Source organism: Pristis pectinata, chromosome 17 (assembly GCF_009764475.1).
Source record: "Pristis pectinata isolate sPriPec2 chromosome 17, sPriPec2.1.pri, whole genome shotgun sequence".
Lineage (NCBI taxonomy): Eukaryota > Metazoa > Chordata > Chondrichthyes > Rhinopristiformes > Pristidae > Pristis > Pristis pectinata.
This window is the reverse complement of record NC_067421.1, coordinates 31,407,691-31,427,658: the sequence shown is the minus strand read 5'-3', so window position 1 is coordinate 31,427,658 and position 19,968 is coordinate 31,407,691. Positions and strand designations below refer to the sequence as shown.

General features: G+C 37.8%; 1 protein-coding gene across 1 annotated transcript; it reads left to right on the top strand.

Moving 5' to 3' along the window:
• The first annotated feature begins 1,509 nt into the window (after positions 1 to 1,509).
• Positions 1,510 to 19,591, top strand: pxmp2 (peroxisomal membrane protein 2). The gene is made up of 5 exons (XM_052032261.1): positions 1,510 to 1,663; positions 6,484 to 6,600; positions 10,483 to 10,645; positions 15,511 to 15,630; positions 17,963 to 19,591. The coding sequence occupies exons 1-5, from the start codon at positions 1,557 to 1,559 to the stop codon at positions 18,029 to 18,031; spliced, it is 576 nt and encodes a 191-aa protein (XP_051888221.1). The 5' UTR covers positions 1,510 to 1,556; the 3' UTR covers positions 18,032 to 19,591.
• Positions 19,592 to 19,968: the final 377 nt, after the last annotated feature.

Below are 19,968 nucleotides of genomic sequence, written 5' to 3'. Positions count from 1 at the left end.
TTCCCAGTCATAACAATGGAAATGGCTAGAGCTACATGAAAAGAACCTCACTTTGAAGAAGGTAACAAACATGCACTCAGTAGATGGACAGATTCAGACAGGTATATCTGAAGGCTGTTTCATTGGATAAATTATCTACCAACCAGGGTTGTTTTTTAAAAAAAGGGACTTGGGGTAGTGATCCTGAAAGCATGGCAGTAGAAGACCCTGTAAGAACTCCATGCACAACACTTGGGCGTAGGAAAAATGAAGGCAGTAGCCAGAGAATTTGTCAGTTGACCTGCATTAGCAATGACATAGAAGACCCAGCCAGAATGTCAGAACTGTTGAATACAACCTCCAAAGGCACTACTTAGGTATGATTTGGGCAACAAGATAGGTTATATTGTGGAAAAGGAGTTGATCACTTTTTGGTACTAATTGTTGTCCATTTGAAATGACTAGAGATCAAACCCATGAGCTTTTGCATGATAATGGAGTGTATGATTGAGAAATTAGGAGCTACCTGTAACAAACACAGTCTGCCTGAAGAAAGTGAGTCAGAAAACAGTTTGAACAATTTATTAAGAATAATGGGATAAAGGAGCATTGCACTTATCCTTATCACACAGTTTCCATTGCAGAAGCAGAAAGTCAGTTTGTACACTAAAGGGGGTATCAAAGAAACAGACTATGGACAGTTGAACATGACCATAAAGCACGGTCTTTCAGCATTCCTTCCACATATCAACTCACACCTTGGCAGAATATAAACCAAAGTATGTTACGTGTTAATAAATAGGATAGTCAGAAAGAGGTCGAACCTTGTCTATTCCATTTGGAAAAAGGGTATGAAAACAGTGTGTCATGGCTTAAGGAGAGGGGGCTCTGTCTGCACACAAGAGTTTGGGTACTGGGAGCTCCCAGCAGATTAGCAAGGCAAGGACAGGTAGTGGAGGTGTATAGGACTCAGAATTATGTAGTAAAAACTGGTAATAAATTCCATAATGACCATTTACTCTTAGTGCACGTGACCCAGTAGTATTTCAAACACTGTGAGATCAGTGGCATTTTATCAGAGGATCCCACAACTGACATGTGATATTGCTGACGTGACAACATCATTGCGTCCTGGGTCCATCATTCATTCAACTTGCTGTGTTTATTAAAAAACAGCAATCTCACCTCATTAGAGGAAAGATGATCCCAATGGCAGTATTCACGTTCTAAGGATAAGGATGAGCACTGTAGGACTGAAATGAATATAAATTTTTTGACCAAGGGAGTGGTGAATCTGTTGAATTTCTACCACAGAAGGCAGTTAATGCCAAATTATTAAATACATGTTCAAGGAGTTAGATGTAGATAGACATAGAGTTATACATAGCCAAGAATGCACTGAATAGCAGTGAAAGTTCGAAAGGCAGAAGGAGCTACTGTAGCTCCTAACCTCTGTGTTTCTATGATCTGCTGAACCTCCGATGTCGTTATTTACGGTAGTTGTTCAGCGATTTGTCAGTACAGTCGCGGTTGACGAGTAGTTGGAGGGCAGGTTGCTGAAGCTCAGCCTTGGAAGAATGATGTCGGGACGTTCCACACCCGACCGGCCTTTCAACCGACTCCTGCTGCAACAATATTTGTTTCTGCTCAAGAAGTACCCAGTATTGACTAAGTCAGTTACCAGGTAGGCATGTTTCAATCGGGACTGGTACGCACTTCCTGAGGAAATGCTGCGAGATGCCAAATGCGAGTTTGAACTGAGTGTTTATTTTATTTCTCGTATTTTTACCAAAATATTCGCCACCATACACCTGACTAGTAAATTTTCATCAATAGTGTGTGTTTTATGAACCCAAGAAGATGGTGAATTATATTTATTTGTGAGCAAAAATCGTCATGGAAAGCCGAGGTTGCTTGGTTTTTCGTGGTGTACCAACTATAAATGTACCCAGCTGGTTATGAATTGCATATAAATGAACAGACCTGGAAAATACATGTCTGGACCGAAAAATATCACACTACATATCTTTCAAATGCTTATTTTGATTAATTAGTTTATTCTTCGTGAATTCACTGTCACCATTTCCACTGTCTTTGTGACGGATCGATCCCACACTTTCATTTTTTATGAAATAATTTAACCAGCTTACCTTCCTTTCTGAGCTTGAGTCCAAATGAAGTTTGCAGTTGTCAAATGACTTATTTGAGTTTTATATATATTCTTTCCTAAAACCACGGCTATCTTTTCTCCAGTATAAATATTCAGTGTTTCCTTTGACTTTCTATAGCGCCTGATCGCTCCACTGTTCGCCCTTCTTGGAAATCATGAGCTGAAGTGAAATTCTGGAGCCCATAATCATGAATACAGTGTTCAACGTTTCATTTTGTGTTCCAGGCCAGCTGAGGCAGGTGATTTAAGACCAATTGAGAACACTTCCAGTAATAGTAAGCCAAATGGCGATCGTGCAGTTGAGTGATTGAAATAGATACTGTGCGTGTGTCCAAAAGATATGGTAGAGTTGTTCTATAATATTAAAATGGTTATTACACTATGCCCACTGAATCTGTGCTGACTTTCAGTAGAGTAATTTGTTGGTCCTTCCTTTAGTCTTTCTCGGTAGACCTGCAAATTACTTTCCCTTGTGTCCACCCAATTTCCTTTCAGAAGTCTCTTTCCATTTTCTGTACAGGCAGTGAGTTCCAGGTTACATTCACTGTCTCCATAAAAGTTTTTCCTTACATTGCCCTTGTATCCATTGTCCAAAACTTTAAATCGGTGTTTCCTGGTCCCTGAACCATCCACCGATGGGAATAGCTTCACTCAGTTAATGATATTTAATCCAGTCATGATCTTGCACAGCTTTATCAAGTCCACAACTTTGGTCCAAAGAGAACAACTTCAGCTTCTCATTTTAACTAGTGGCTGAAATCCACGATGCCCAGAAACATTTGAGTTCATCTTATGTGTGGGCCCTTGAGGCCTTTGCATCCTTCATAAAGGAGGTGAGCAGATGAGGATGCAATGCTCCAGTTGTAGCCTAATCCATATGTCAAACTGATTTAACATAATTTACTTCCTTGATATTTGTAATCTATGCTTCTGTTTATGAAGGTCAGAAGCTTTCATAAACATATACTTTCACTTTCAATGACTTGTGCATGTATGGAACCAACTCCCCTTGCTTGTCCACATCCTTTGGAACTGTGCTATTAATCTAAGATGACTCTCATTATTATTTTTGCCACAGTACATCACTACATGCTTCTGGTAAATTTCTGGTCATTCTTCCAGCCTGTATTTGTCCTCTTACAGTCTATTGTTATCCTGCTCACTCACTAGTTACCACACTTCCAAGTTTACCCAGCATACCCATTCCTATTTATCAGATGATAACAATGAATAGAAGCACATCTTAATATTGTAGAACTGTGCATTTCTTTTCAGTGATATGCTCCAGAAAAGAGAACCCCATCTGGTTATGTTTTCTATGTGGCTTTAAAGTATAAAATAAAATGGGTTATCAACTTTAGCTTTCCTGTTTGAAAAATCATTGAGGATCTCATAATATTGTCAGCAGAATCTACAACGATGGAAGAAATACAAATAAAAAGTAAAAGTTAGCTGATTTTTCTGCATTACAAGATGCACGATTGGAGAATCAGATTGTTTCTCTGTTGTTGTGATTTAAAAACACACTTTCTGGAAGATTCCCAACCTGTAAGCAAAATGTATTGCTCAAAAGCCAAATAAATAACTGAAATTGATGATTGCTTTGAAGAGAATGCATGAATGCCTATGTTACAGTGTGTACTTCCAAAAACATCTCTTTTTGAAATGGGTAGTTTTTGACTGCAGATAATCAATTCAGATTTTCCACCTTTTTACATCTTATTTGAAATAAAAAAGAAGAGCTGTAAGCTAGGTTGCTAGTTTACTTACATTATTTTTATAGTATTAAACTATCAAAATGAAATTCTTTAATTTGGGAATACTGGTGTTATTCCAAAAATCCTTTGAAAGCAGTTGATCAACAAAAATTTACCAGTAGAATGTCAAAATCTAATCAGGAGTCATTTTTAACTGAAGCATGTATATTCTTCTGAAATTGTATTTGATCCTAAAGCAGAAAACATTTTAAGCTTTATTATTAACTTAAAGTCCAGAGCACACACAAATAGTTGTTAACTGTAATTAATCATTTACCACAAAACCCTGGACAAAGTACTCGGTTGTAGTCTGCAGGAAAGAAGTAGAATTGAAGATAATTATTACAACTGAGTATAAAAAGTTAGACTTGTGGCTCTGGTCATGGATATGCAGCTATATGATAATAAGCAATGCTTGGACATTGTTTTTTTTTATTTATGTACTTACAGGAAAAGAGCACTTTACACATTTTCTCCTGATGTCAAAGTTAGACACTCTTAGATAAATACAGAAGGACACTGATCGAGTGCATTGAACGAAACTGTAGAGGGTGGATTAGTGTGATCCAACATGCACCCAAGGAAGATTAATTATTCTGTTTTTACTATGAGCAGATAAGAACCACAGTTAGGCAGAAATTTTGATGTCCAAGTATAAAATTACTAAAAGCTAGGGGACGGCTGCAAAATGTAATTAATAAAGGCCACTGGAATATTGGCCTTTATCCAAAAAAAAAGAAATATAAAAGGGAACTTGTTTTATAACTGTACAAAATCCTGGATTTAGTTCTGGGCACTGACTTTGGCAAGCAAGTGCTGGCCATTAAAGGTGTGCAGCAGAGATTTGCCAAAAAAATTCAGTGGTTAATGTGGTTAAATTGTGGACATTTTGCAAGGTGCTTGTATTCCTTTAAATATTAAAAAAGAGGTGATCTGAGTATGCTGTTTAACATGATCATTCCAAATTTCTGAACAGTCCATGAACCTACGAACACTACCTCGTTATTCCTCTTTTGCACCATTTATTTGTTTTTGTAACTTATGGTAATTTTTATGTCTTTATGTCTTGCACGGTACTGCTGCCACAAAACAACAAAATTCACAACATATATCAGTGATAATAAACCTGATTCTGATAATAACATGGAAATATTATTGCTGTTCTTTCATCATTGTCCAGATTATGATGGGAATACGTTCAGATGGATTGCAATGATTCACAAAAGTGGCCCAACATTAAATGATTGATGGTATCGAGGAATGGGCAATAAGTGCACTCCTTACCAGTGATGCACATAAGCTGTAAATGAATAAGTAAGTTTTATAGGATAGATAGAGGAAAGAAATCATCATCTAGTGGGAGAGTCTGAGAAAGCAAAAAAATTAGACTGGGGCTATTCAAAGATTATGTAAGAAAACAATTCTCTACATAACGTGTGATGGAAATCTGGAACTCTGCATTATAAATTAAAATTAATTATGGTCTATAAAAAAATATAAAACAGGTTTTTGTTAGAAAAAGAGATTAGGGGTTAAGGATCCAAGATGAATAGCTGGAGTGTTACGGACTCAGTGAAAGTCCCTTTAAGATAGAGAGTGTGTGTGTATGTGTGTGTGGGGCGTGCTTACGTCAATAGAAGATAAAGGACGTAATGACGTGGTTGAAGAAGTTAGAAGAAGAAAGAGAGAGAGAGAAGGGAGAGAGACACCAGCCTGCTTGTTTTCTCTATCGATGGATGAGAAACAATAACTGTGTTTGCCACTGAAATCCATGTATGGAAGTTGGAAGTAATCCGGTGGAGTTCACTTTGTTGCTGACCTGTAGAAGGAAACAGGTATTTGTGTGTGGACGACCACGGTTCGGATGCTTTTCGGGGTGAGGAAGTCACTACCGAGTAAACACTGAAGTGTCGTTTGGGTTCCATCGTGGAACATTTGGATTTTGTATGTACTCTCTCTATGTTTTTCTACATCTACATCTTATCTTCAGACAACGGTGGTTGTTGAAGAAGCCCTTGCTCATGTTTCACCTTATGGCTTGCGGAACTGAACTTTAAGAACCATTCCGGAACTGGGAGTTTTGGACTTTGTCACACACACACACACGAAGAGTTTAGTTTTGGGGTTAACGTTCGAGGTTTAACATTTTTGAATTCTAACATACTAACATTTTTACTTTTATTTTACGTATTATCATAAGTAGTGATTAATAAAATAGTTTTTAACACTGAGTCATGCTCAGTGTGTTTCTTTTGTTGCTGGTTTGTGACAGGAGTTAAGATGCAGATCAGCCATGTTCTGACAATGGTGGAATTAGGTCAAAGAACTGAAAGACCTACATCTGTTCCTGTGCTATAGTAAAATGAGAGATAGTGCCTTATATGAATATTTCAATATAATTGCTGTTGTCACTTTTCATTATGTAGAAGTAAGAAAATATAGAATAAGAAGTAAGAGCTTGCCTTCACTCTTGTATCTTTCCAGTGCCTTCCAGTATAAGACCCCTTAGTTCCCTAACAGGAGAAGGAGAATCAACTTCTGAATATGCTCAAATATCTTTATTCCTTACCCTTCCAGTGGCATTCTCTCAGGGCTTGGAAATGTTTTGTCTCAAGTTATGGAGCAGCGAAGTAAGGGTCTAAGTATAACGAAGAATCTAAGCTTTGGAGGCCCTATCAGATTTGGAGTATTTGGGTAAGAAAGCCTTGAGCTACTATCTCTTCCCCCTACTTTTCAATTCTACATTTAAGTATAATGTTTATGTTTGTGCTTGTGTATGTGTGCATTCAAAGGCTAAGCTCCAAGTCATTGTTGTCGCTGTCACTGAAGCACACAAAATAATTGGGTTTACATTAAACATCCAGAACACCAAAGTATGTGGCTTGCCTATTGGAGCTGGCAGAGTGTAATGACACCTTCAGTGCTGGGATGTTGATCCCTTCCTGATCCCTAGCACTTTCCCCTTCAGCCATTGGAGCTCCAACACTTGTCCCTTCACCTCCTCCCTCACCAACATCCAGAGACCTAAACAGTCCTTCTAGGTGAGGGAGAGATTCGCATACACCTCCTCCAACCTCGCCTATTTCATTCAGTGTTCACAGTGTAGCCTCCTCTGTATCTAAGTACAGAGCAAGTAACTATTTGAGCACCTGCACTCTGCAATGCCATTTTGAGCTTCTGGTTGCATGTCATTTCAACTGCCCTTCCCATTACCACACCGACCTGTCTGTCCTCTGTCTTCTCCACTGCCATGCTGAAGCCAAGCGCAAACTAGAAAAAAAATACCTCATCCTCTTGAATAGTCTGTAATCAATGGTGTGAACATTGAATTTTCCAATTTCAGATAACCTACCCCCCAAGTTCCTTTCCCACTAACACCAATTCACCCTACTTCTCCCCACATTTTCTATCCCTACCCTCTCATTACCAGCATTCCCCTCCCCCACCTGATACCATCTATTCATCACCCACATGTCAATCCACCTGGGTTTCTTCTGCCTTGATTCACTTTTCCTATGATCCCTCCCCCCAACTTGGTTCCATCTGCTCAAGAACCCTCCCTTATCTGGTTCCACCTATCATCCATCAGCCTCTGTCTCTGCCCTCCCTGTCCGCTCCCCCAGGGAGGGAAGATTATGAGGAAAGATTAAGAATGCTAAGTCTGCACTCCATTGAGTTTAGAAAAATGGGAGATATTATCATTGAAACATAAAAAAATTCTAATGGGGTTTGACAGGTAGATGCTGAATTGATGTTTCCCATGGCCATGTGTCTAGAACCAGGGATCACAGTCTCAAAATAAAGTGTCAACCATTCAAACAGATTTGAGAAGAAAATTTTCATGGTGGTTAGTTTTTTGAATTCTCTATGCAAGAGGCATGTGAAGGCTCTGTCACTGAGTATATTCAAGATGATGATCAATAAATTTTAAGATGTTAAAGGAATCAAAGGATATGGGGTTAGTGTAGGAAATTGGCACAGAGGTAAAAGACAGCCACGATCTTATTGAACAGGGACAAGGGCATGAATAGTCTGCTTCTGTTCCTATTTCCTATCTTCAGTTGGAACAGAAGATTAATATGCATAATGATCTGGTACCACGTAAATATTTCAGGTAAATAGGAGATTTCTCAAGAAAGGGAGAGCAGAGTGAAAAGAAATACTAAACAAGCACTGGTGCTGGATATGACTATTTCCATTTCCCAAGGTTAAACTAGATTAGACAATTGAACTTCCTTTACTGAGCAGCCTTGCAATGATTGCTGGAATGGTGTTTGTACCCTAAGCCACTTTCTTAAACTGGGATACACATTGAAGATCTATCTTCCCTTGGATTTGACCAACTTCCCCTTATTTTTGACCAACAAAATCTCAAAAAGAAATCTGAATCCCTGCTCCAATGTAGGATTCACAGACTTATTTCCTTTTCAGCTAAAGGCTAATATGAATATACGCTGCTATAGATGCCAAAAGATCAGATCTCAAATCAGTCATTGGTAAATTGGTTTATTATCGTCACGTGTACCGAAGTACAGTGAAAATCTTGTCTTGCATGCTCTCCATACAGATTCTTTCATTACAACAGTGCATTGAGGTAGTACAAGGGAAAACAATAACAATGCAGAATAAAGGGTTACAGTTACAGAGAAAGTGCAGTGCAGGTAGACAAAAAGGTGCAAGGCCATAATGAGGTAGATTGTGAGGTTAAGAGTCCACCTTATGTTACTAGGGAGCCATTCAATCATCTTATAACAGTGGGACAGAAGCTGTCCTTGAGTCTGGTGGTACATGCTTTCAGGCTTTTGTATCTTCTGCCCAATAGGAGGGGGAAGAAGAGAGAATGTCCGGGGTGGGTGGGTGTCTTTGATTATGTTGGCTGCTTTACTGAGGCAGTGAGAAGTGTAGACAGAGTCCATGGAGGGGAGGCTGGTTTCCATGATGTGCTGAGCTGTGTTCACAACTCTCTGCAGTTTCTTGCAGTCCTGGGCAGAGCAGTTGCCATACCAACCCGTGATGCATCTGGATGGGATGCTTTCTATGGTGTATCAATAAAAATTGGTGAGGGTTAAAGGGGACATGCCAAATTTCGCTAGCCTTAAGGAGCAAGTTCAAACTAGGTATGGGAGTTGCTTCAAAATGTTGAAATTAAATGGACCTAGCAAATTCAATGAGGTCCAGTCAGTGTCATATCAGCAAGCAGAAGTATTGCCACACATTCTTAAGTAACCTTGCTACAGAATTAAATCTAAGCAGAAATGTTTGATGTAGATTATTGGTGTCATTAAGAGACACAATAATGTGATTATATCATGTAGCCATGGGTTACCACGGAATACTACCTCCCGCAGGGATTCAGAAGTGCAGTTTATGTTTTCAGTAAATGTGATCATCAATTACTTCGGTAAAAATCTTTTTTTTCATCGCACTATTTATACCTATTAAATTTTGATACACACCAGCCACAGAAACAAAAATTCTATTGTAATGGAAGAAGCAAATTGCTGCATTCCAAGGTCTAGTTGACTCTATTTAATATGATGATTGAATGCAAAATTAATTTTGCCAAATGAAAACTTAACTCTTGATTAAATATTTTCTTCACTCTTCAGTTCTCAACTGCTACTAGCTATGCTGCACTCCTTCAATGTTGTACATCCATCACCCAGTCCAATTATGCTAGATTTGAATGATTCAATTTCTATCTAATCAACATTTATGGGTTCTTTTACCTCATCTGAATTGTCAATCAGCCTAAGAAATTGGTCAGGGGAGAATAGGCACTGCATTTATGCCACAGGTCCAATGATGGTAGATTTGGATTTCCTAATTTTGAGGTGAAAGATACATCTGTAAGATGAGTTATTAGATAAACAGCTCCCATCTTTTTCATCATTTATCTTTTTACCCTTGGGCACACATTCACTGATATTCTGTACTTCATTTAACTCCTTGACTGCTCTGCACTATCCATCCATTTGTCCCATACTTAATCCTGCGTGGGTCAAAAATGTCTTGCATTTAAAACTGGGAAGACAACAACAAACTGCCCACAGGTGTCACCACAATCTCTATAATGTTGCTACCATTTCCATTTTTTCTTTCCAGCCACCGTCTAAGACTGAATGAGACTAGATTATACACATATTTGGTATGCTGTATGGTTTTGAACTGAGCTGTAGATTTCATAACCTCTTCATCAGCACAGTTTTTTTCACCTCTGCAACATTGCCCATTTTTACTCAGCCCCTTTGCCACCAAAGTCCTTCTGTATCATTTTTTTGTTTTGGCCTTGGCCCAATATGGGTTGGTTTCACAACAGGATAGTCTGCAGCTTCTCAAGTACTAATTTGGGAACTGTTCCATTCTGTCTTATTTGGTCATTAATTGATTTATTTGCTCCTGAGGTACTTGAATTATCAATTATTGCTCTGTGTCTCCTTGCCACAGCTGGAATAATTCCTGTAATTAATTTTTTTTCAAACATTTATTATTAAAGCCTAATAAAAGAGAATATAAATATTTCCAGTTACTTTGCTTCATTTAAAATATGTTTGTCCTTTTTATTTTCTATTTCAGATTGGTTTTCACGGGTCCTCTAAGTCATTACTTCTATCTCTATCTCGATAAACTGATTCCATCCAATGTTCCCTACTCCCAAGTAAAAAGACTTCTGCTGGACCGACTGATGTTTGCCCCAGCATTCCTTGCTCTTTTTTTTGTGGTGATTTCTCTACTCGAGGTGGGTCCTAGTGTTTGTTATGATGTCAGAATAGATATTATGGACAAGCAAATATGGTAAAGACATAGTTAGCTTGCAACATCTGTAGCATGGTATGGAGTTATAAAATTTCAGATGAAGAAGCTATAGGTTCTCTATAAGAGAGAATGACTACTCAGATGTTGGGACTTTGAGAAGACTGAGCAGAGGACTTTTTATTCAATGAAAACCAAAAGACTAAATCATAAATTTAACATTAGAATAAATCAATAATAGAAACCAATGCATTCATCACCCTAACAACTCCACTTTGTTCTTCTAGTTATAATTCTCCCAGCGGATGCATGAACTACTGTATTTTTTAAATTATATTTCCAATTTCCTCAACAGTGATCAATAACAAAACAATACTTCAATGCACTTAAACATTTAAAAGCACTGTGACATTAGTGGAAACTATTTCACATTTGTTGTCCAGGATAGTAGTTCTGACATGACAACTCAATATAAATCTATATTTATCTATTCTGGGTGAGAATAAAAATCCTATTGAATAAATTGTTTCAATTAACTTATTGATCATTCAACACTAGGGAAAAAAGCAGTGAAGAGTAACTTATAGGCTTTAATTAATAAATCTGTTTCCCTATTATAACAATGCTCAAGATAATTTTTTTTTGTCGATGTCCTACCCTCCCAAAACTTTTTAACCTAAAAAATCATTTAGTGTATGAAACCATTTATGATTTTGACAAGAAAACTAGTAACCTCCCATTGCTGTAGATTTCTTCTTGCCTTGCTTGTTGTTATTTGTTCATATTGGCTTATTGTTATTAAAAATGATGTTAACAGATTCATTACACAATATTAAGTTATTGCAGTTCTTTCAAGAAGCAGTATGTGCTTTGGATAAAGGAACACCAGTGGACATATCTACTAAGACTTCCAGAAGGCATTTGATAAGGTGCCACATCAAAGGTTATCGCAGAAAATAAAAGCTCTTGGTGTAGGAGTTAACATATTGGTGTGGATAGAAGATTGGCTAGCTATCAGCAAACCAAGATTTGGTATAAATGGTCTTTTCTCATTGAGGGAATTGATGCTGAGGTATTGGTTTACTATTATCACTTGTACCAAGGTACAGTGAAAACTTGTCTTGCATACTGATCGTACAGGTCAATTCATTACACAGTGCAGTTACATTGAGTTAGTACAGAGTTCATTGAGGTAGTACAGGTAAAAACAATAACAGTACAGAGTAAAGTGACAGCTACAGAGAAAGTGCAGTGCAATAAGGTGCAAGGTCACAACAAGGTAGATCGTGAGGTCAGAGTCCATATCATCGTATAAAGGAACCGTTCGATAGTCTTATCACAGTGGGGTAGAAGCTGTCCTTAAGCCTGGTGGTACGTGCCGTCAGGCTCCTGTATCTTCTACCTGATGGAAGAGGAGGGAAGAGAGAATGACCCGGGTGGGTGGGGACAGGTTAATCTTGTATCTGCAAGAGTTTAGAAGGGAGAGAGGTGTGTCACGTACCAGCAACAAAAGAAACACACTGAGTCATGTATAAGTGTTAAAAACTATTTTATTAATAACTACTAATGATAATAAGGAAAATAAAAGTAAAAATGTTAAAATGTTAGCAGTAAAAATGTTAGATCTTAAACATTAACCCCAAAAACTAAACTTGAAGTGTATGTGTGGCAAATTCCCAAACTCCAAGTCCAGGAATAGTTCTCAAAGTTCAGTTCAGCAAGCCATAAGGTGAAACGTGAGCAAAGGTTTCTGCAAAAGCACCGTTGACTGAAGAGGAAATGTAGAGAAAAAATAGAGAGAAGTTACGAAATCCAATTGTTCCACGATGGAACCCATACGACACCTCAATCACTGATGATCTGCATTCCTTTGTTCCGAAGTACCTGCCACCCCGAAAGGCATTCGAGACATGGCCATCCACACAAATACCTGTTTGCTTCTACAGGTTAACGACAAAGTGGACTCCACCGGATTATTCCAAAAATCCATACGTGGATTGTAGTGACAGTCACAGTCATTGTTTTTCATCCATTGATACAGAGACCAGCAGGCAGGTGTGTGTGTGTGTCTCCCTCTCTCTCCCTCTCTCTCCCTCTCTCTCCCTCTCTCTCCCTCTCTCTCCCTCCCTCTCTCTCTCTCTCTCTCTCTCTCTCTCTCTCTCTCTCTCTCTCTCTCTCCAGCTGACTCTGACTGTCTGCTCCAAAATGTCATCATGCCCTTATCTCCTGTTGTGGTGGTCATCACGCCACACACACACACACACACACACACACACACACACACACACACACACACACACACACACACACACACACACACACACAGAGTGCTATGTCTTAAAGGGACATTCACCAATAGTAACCTAATCCGTAACAGGTGATGATTTAAACAGAAGATTCTGAGGGGTCTTGACTGGTAGACATGGAGAGGATGTTTCTTCTTGTGGGAGTATCTAGAACTTTTTTTCTCTAAGATGGTCATGGGTCTTTGGAACTTGCTTCTTCAGAGGACAGTAGAATTGGAGTCTTTGAATATTTTGAAGGCAGAGGTAGATAGTTACCTAATAAAGAAGGAGGTGAAGGGTTACGGAAGGTAAATGGGAATGCAGGGTTGAGGTGACAGGTCAATTATGATCTTAGTAAACGGTGGAGCAAGCTTAAGGAGCTGAGTTACTGCCTGCTGCTTTTAATTCATGTGGATGAGTGTTCAGCGAAGGGTGTGTTGAATTATATTGTTGTTTCAATAGACCATGATTGGGAGGGTTTTAAGTGAGCTATAAGCTTCAAAACAGGTGTATTAAAAGCATGTACTGAACTAGTAGAAAGTTAATCTACCAGATTTCATGATAACACAATATTTAATTTATATTTCTTCCTCTGAGTTGAGAATATATGACCCTTTGCCAATTTTTTTGGTAATATCAAACTTGCAACGCAAATTTGTACATCACTCAGAATGTCCAGATTTGTATCTCTATCTAAAAAAAAGAGATTGCTTAATTGCTTTGGTTACATCTGGAATCTGAAGATCAAAGGGATTCTTAATACCTGACACCGTTTATGAACTTAAAATAACAATGCCCTGAACTTAAACTTGTTAGACTAAACACTCCATTGTACTAAACCTTTGTAAGTACAAAGCAAGCAATGTAATGAATAAACTTGTTTTGCAATCAAAGGTAATTACATATGAATATTGCCTTGTCACTAGAATAAATTAGAAAAATTTTTGTTTTATTTGGTGACTATACATTTTAATGAAACTGCTTGCTGCATTAAACAAAATTCAATGACCAGCCACATCTCATAAATTAAACGCTTAAATGGTGGAAACTTTATGCGGTTCACTGTTTATCACAGTAGAACAGGTAAATATAGGTTATGACATTGAGAACAAATGGGCATACGATTTGCTGCATAGATAAATTTAGGAATGTTGTCAAAAATAATCCACTCAAGGAATAATATACGTTTGCAATAACCCTCCAGCCACTGCAATTGCATGGCTTTGTCATTCAAGAGCCACAAGAATTGTGTGGTCAGGAACAACTTTAGGTTCCTTTGCCTGTTAATTGGATTAGAAAAAAAATGCATCTTTTTTTAAGCTCGTATAGCAAAATATATGATTTTTGGCATGCTTTGAAGTGCTTGCATCCATTTCTTGTTGGAATCCTGCCAATGATAAATTTAATCCAGGTAGTTCTAGTCATTTCCATGTCACTTTTTATGCATATGATGATATCATCAAGATTTGTGGTGCCATTCATGACCTAACAACAGAAATTGGATCAAAAAAATTGTGATTTACATTCTTCATAATTAACTCACAGTTCAGCAAGAAAAATATCATGTTGAAAGTAGTGAAATCTGTGTGATTTAAACTGGCCCCCAGGATATCATTGTTATATGTTGAAACATTTTTATTCATATAATACTTGGTTGCCAGCAGCAGTTAGCAGTTCATGGATCCCTTGACGTGACCAAATGGCTACCACATATTGCAGGGGCTAAGGATCATGCATGGCCCTGGGGCACAATCAGCCGACTCCATGCTCATTAGATCTCCTGCAACACACCCATGTGCTGCTAGCCCTCTAACAATATTGACTCTTTTCCTTTAGTTCAGCATGCAGTTGAATTCATGCATGCCTGCTTAACAAGTATCAGCATACGTGAAATGCACAATTCTGGTTTTAACATTCCTTAAGAGGACTAAACCACAATAATGATTCCTTTAGGGAAGAATGCCCCAATCACTGTTTTTTTTTGGTGACTTGGCATTTAGGCATATCATAGTGGCCATTTAGCCCAACATAAATGAGTGTAATCTAATCGCTACATATTTATTTTCAATGGAAGAATGAAGAGCCATGAACAGAGGTAAACTAGGTTTAATTGGGCTTTAGTGTTTGCATCATGCAATCGGAAGCACTGCTATCTCTAGGTTGTGAATTCATATCCCATGTAACAGTGCAGTGAAGGCTGGCACATCAACACAGCATTGTGGGACTGCTGCATTGCTGGAGGTGCTGTCCAAATGAGAGATTAAACCAAGGTTTTGTCTGCCTGTTTCAGTGACTTGGGTGGTCATGAAAGATTCCATGGAACTACTTGAAGAAAAACAAGGAGTTTTGCAGGTGATCTGCCCAATATTCTCTTCTAATCAATGTTTCCTGTTTGTGGGACATTGCTGATGTGGAATGCTACTTTGCCTGCTAGCTAGCAGAAGTCACTGGAAAAGTAATTAATTTTATAGAGTGCTTTGAGATGGTTTAATTTTTCTTTATATCAATTGGCTATAATGAGCAGAATGAATTACTAAAGTGATCAAAAATATTCTGTCTGCAATAGGGAAAGAACTTGAAGGCACTAAAGGACAAGATGCAGACTGGATACTGGATAGCACTGAAAATGAATTGGAAAGTTTGGACCATTTTTCAGTACATTAACATTAATTATGTGCCTGTTCAGGTAAAGTACATTTGCTGATTGGTATTATGTCTGGATGTTTTGCCTAGATCGTTCAGCACTGTCAATATGTTAGAGCAGCCATTTTCAAGATACTCCTGTATAATACTATAATGCTGCTGGTAAGAAAGGTAATGTGCCAGCAGCTCCATATTCAACTCACCTATCTTGAAACCCTCTAGTCAGTTATTGCATGTTTTGGTTGACTCAGTGGCACAATCTTGATGAAGCAGTTTCCTCGCACTCCAGTCACTGTGTTTGCAGTTGGGTTCCAGAGGGTTCAGTACATGGTCTTTTGGTGTCTGTAGTATATGTTAATGATAACTAAAATATCAGGGGCATGATAAAGAAGCTTGTAGATGATTCAAAAACTAGCCATGTGATTGGCAGTACGCAGGAAAGCTTTAGATTACAGGAGGATATCGATATCAGTTAGGCAGAAAAGTGGCAAATGTGATTCACTCTACAGAAGTATGAGGTAATGCATTTGGGGAGGTTCAACAAGGCAAGAGACTACACAATAAATGAGAGGATACTGAGAATTTTGGAGGAATAGAAGGACCTTTGACTTCATGTCCACAGATCTTCAACATAGATGGGGTAAGTCAATACAATAGTTAAAAAGGTGTAAGGAATTCTGTGCTTCCTTTATTGGTCAAAGGATATAGGAAAAGGGAAGTTATGCTTGTATATAACATGAGGTAAGTCACAACTTGAGTCCACAATTCTGGTCACCATATTGCAAGAAAGATTTGGCTGCACTAGTGTCGGCACAGAGATGATTCATAAGGATGCTGCCAGAACTGTTGATCTGTTTACAGCAAAAGGGGATTGCTATGGGGGTTGCTATGGACAGTTGTTGGGATTGCTCAGGGCAAACACATGGCTGAATTTTAATTTTTGTCTAAGAACTTGATACAATTGTCTTCTTGTCTGACCATAACTGATTCAGGTGGATAAAATTTAATTCTCTCATCATTTTAAAAGAATCATAATCCTGTGCTTTCCTACAAAAAAAGGCCAATTCTTGATACCTTTCCTGGTAACTAAGAAACCCTAAATTTGAGAGTCATTTTAGTTGTGCGGCTTTGCAAGTTCACAAGGTGTTCCGTATCCCTTGCTGTGTGAGATCACAACTGCAAGCATATAAAAATAGCATAAAGTGTTTTTCGTTTGATATATTAAACATGGGCATAACTTTTAAATGTTTTTCTTCCAAATGCCCTCATCACAATGTTTGTTCAGTTCAATTCATGGTTGATCAGTTCTGACCCTTGTTATGTACCAGCAACTAAAGAAACACACCGAGTCATGTATAAGTGTTAGAAACTATTTTACTAATAACTACTTATAATAATAAGAAAAGTAAAAATTTTAGATATTAAACATTAACCCCAAAAACTAAACTCGAAGTGTGTGTGTGGCAAATTCCCAAACTCCCAAGTCCAGGAATAGTTCTCAAAGTTCAGTTCAGCAAGTCGTAAGGTGAAACGTGAGCAAAGGCTTTTGCAAAACCACCGTTGACTGAAGAGAAAACGTAGAGAATATAGAGAGAATTTATGAAATCCAGATGTTCCACGATGGAACCCATACGACACCTCAATCACTGATGATCTCCATTGCTTTGTTTCGAAGTGTCTGCCACCCCGAAAGGCATTCGAGACGTGGCTGTCCACACAGGTTAACGACAAAGTGGACTCCACTGGATTGCTCCAAAAATGCATACGTGGATTGTAGTGACAGACACAGTTACTGTTCTTCATCCATCAATACAGAGACCAGCAGGCAGTGTCTCTCTCTCTCTTCTTCTTCTTCTCACTGACTCCCTGAACAAACGTCAGCACGTTGTTATCTTATTGCCATGATGATACCACACACACACTACTGTACTATAGTTTAAAGAGACAGTCACCAAATAGCAACCTGATCTGTAATACCCTTAAATTCCTATCTTTTTCTATAATTCTGAGTACCTATCCTACATGATGTAAATCTACTACAGAGACTCAATTGTTTTCTGTTTTATAGTATTGAGCAACCATGACCACCACATACTTTATGTTCTCTGTTACAAACAAACATAGCAAGTTTTGGATGCCCCTTAGACAAAAAGTTTCAATATCAACAGGTAGATCGGTAGAAAGCAGATGAAATAATTTTTGGGTTGATGGTTCACAAACTCCAAGAATTTAAGCATTTAAACCCAGGATGTAAAGGGAATGGTTCACTTCTCATGATACTAAATTGCTATTTGTTAATTATTATGAACGCTGTAACAATTAGGATGAAATTCTTGTCTGTTAATTATTGTTTTCCTTTGCTATTTGTTTTGCAGTTCCGGGTGCTGTTTGCAAATTTGGTAGCTCTGTTTTGGTATGCATACCTAGCTTCAATCAGAAGATGATGCCTCATCATTAATATTAACCACTATCAGCTTGGAATAATTCCTTTCACTCTGAGAATAACCTTGAAAGAAGACTGCAATGAATGGATTTGGTCAAATCCTGATATAATTTTTCATGCTTTCCTAAAACATTAAATGGATGGATAACTGTTTTACTTGGAGAAAAGCGCTTTGATATAAGCTAGCTGTGATATTTGCAGAAAACGTATTATTAACTGTATTTTTTAACTGAATGTCAACTAATCTGCAAATTATTTTCTATGTTAGATTTTTAAGTACATTCGGTCTTATAATTATATTACAGGGTAGTATTCAATCAAGGGTTTAAATTGTGATTGCAAATTGTAAGAACAAAGCAAGAATGCCAAGTAGTTTGGTATTCCATTCTGCCTGCAATAACTATCTAATTTATAGTGCATTTGGGAATCTTATTTAATGTACTTGAGGGTATTGATTACTGTTTCTCGATATATTGATAATTTAATTAAAGCATTATTTCAAAATTTGTCAGATTCTGAGCAAACTAAAAACAAATTGATTGATAATGTAACAATAGTGTATTTGACTGTATAGTCTGTTAAGAAAAAGTAACTTACCATGAATATATTAATACTGCATGAAGTACATGAAGTACCCAAGATCACAATGGATGTATTAAATTTGTCTTTGAACAATAACATACAGAAAAATAGGAGCAGGTTTAGGCTGAACAGTCCCCTGAGCCTGCTTCACCATTGAATAAGATCATGGCTGATTAGATCTTGGTCTCAAAGCTAATTTAAGTTCATTTAACTCTTGATTCCTCAATAGTCCAAAAATCAATCTCAGCTTTTAGTATTAATGACTCAACATTCGGTACTCAACTCACTCAACAGTAGAGTAGAGAATTTTAAAGATTCCCTCCTTTTTCGGCCTTAAGGGGCTGACTCTTTATTCTGGTACCATGCCCCTTGTAGATTATCCCATCAGGGAAACTTCTTTACCGGATCAATCGTTTCAACCCCCTCAGAATGCTATATGTCTCAACTAGATCAACTCTCATTCTTCTAAACTCCAGAGTTTTGGCCCATTCTGCTCAGGCTTTCTTCAGAGGACAGCTATCTTATAGACATGGAATGCAGAACAGTACAACACAGGAACAGGCCCTTTGGCCTACCATATGTATGGCTCCTTCATTTCAATCTCAATATAGATTATGATCCCTTAATCACCTACTAGTTTTCTTTAAACAAACCAATCAATGGGAATGAATATTCTGCAGCCAGCTATTTATTTTTAGTTGCTCTGTGGCACTGGGTAACACAAAATACGATCGAAGATAATCACTGGAGAAAAATAAAGAATGTTTGATTAAGGCTTAATGGCTTAGTGAGATTGAATGGTTTAAATCTCAGGATAGATAACAATTTTTACAGTTTTTTTATATCATGTTCCAGGTTGTTTTTAACTGGTGGATTAGTTAGAGATTAATTTTCCTATGTTCTTTGTCTTGTTTTCGACTCCTTGAGCTGAAATTTGGATCCACTGATACCTGTTCATGGCCTAGGGAGGCATGTGACACAAGGCCTTCATGCACATTCTAGAACCTGATTTTCAGCACCAAATCAAGTGCATTTCTGTGCATCAAGTGTGACTGTGTTTTGAAAATATGTTCAGATAAAGCAACCTGCTTCAAAAAACAAATCTAATAAGATAATATGAGTAAATACATAAATCAACATGTTGGATTCTAAGTTCCAATGGCTATGGAAGGTTCTCCTTTCCAATTGTCTGCAAAAACACTATTTATGCAGTGAACCCGAGGCTCATTGAGTCAATGCCAGTTTGCAGGAAAATAATCCCTCAATATCATTCCTCTTCTTATTTCCCTGTTCTCCCTCATGTATCCCATCAACTCCCTTCGTTTTTTTACCACCTTTTACTACACTTATCCTTTT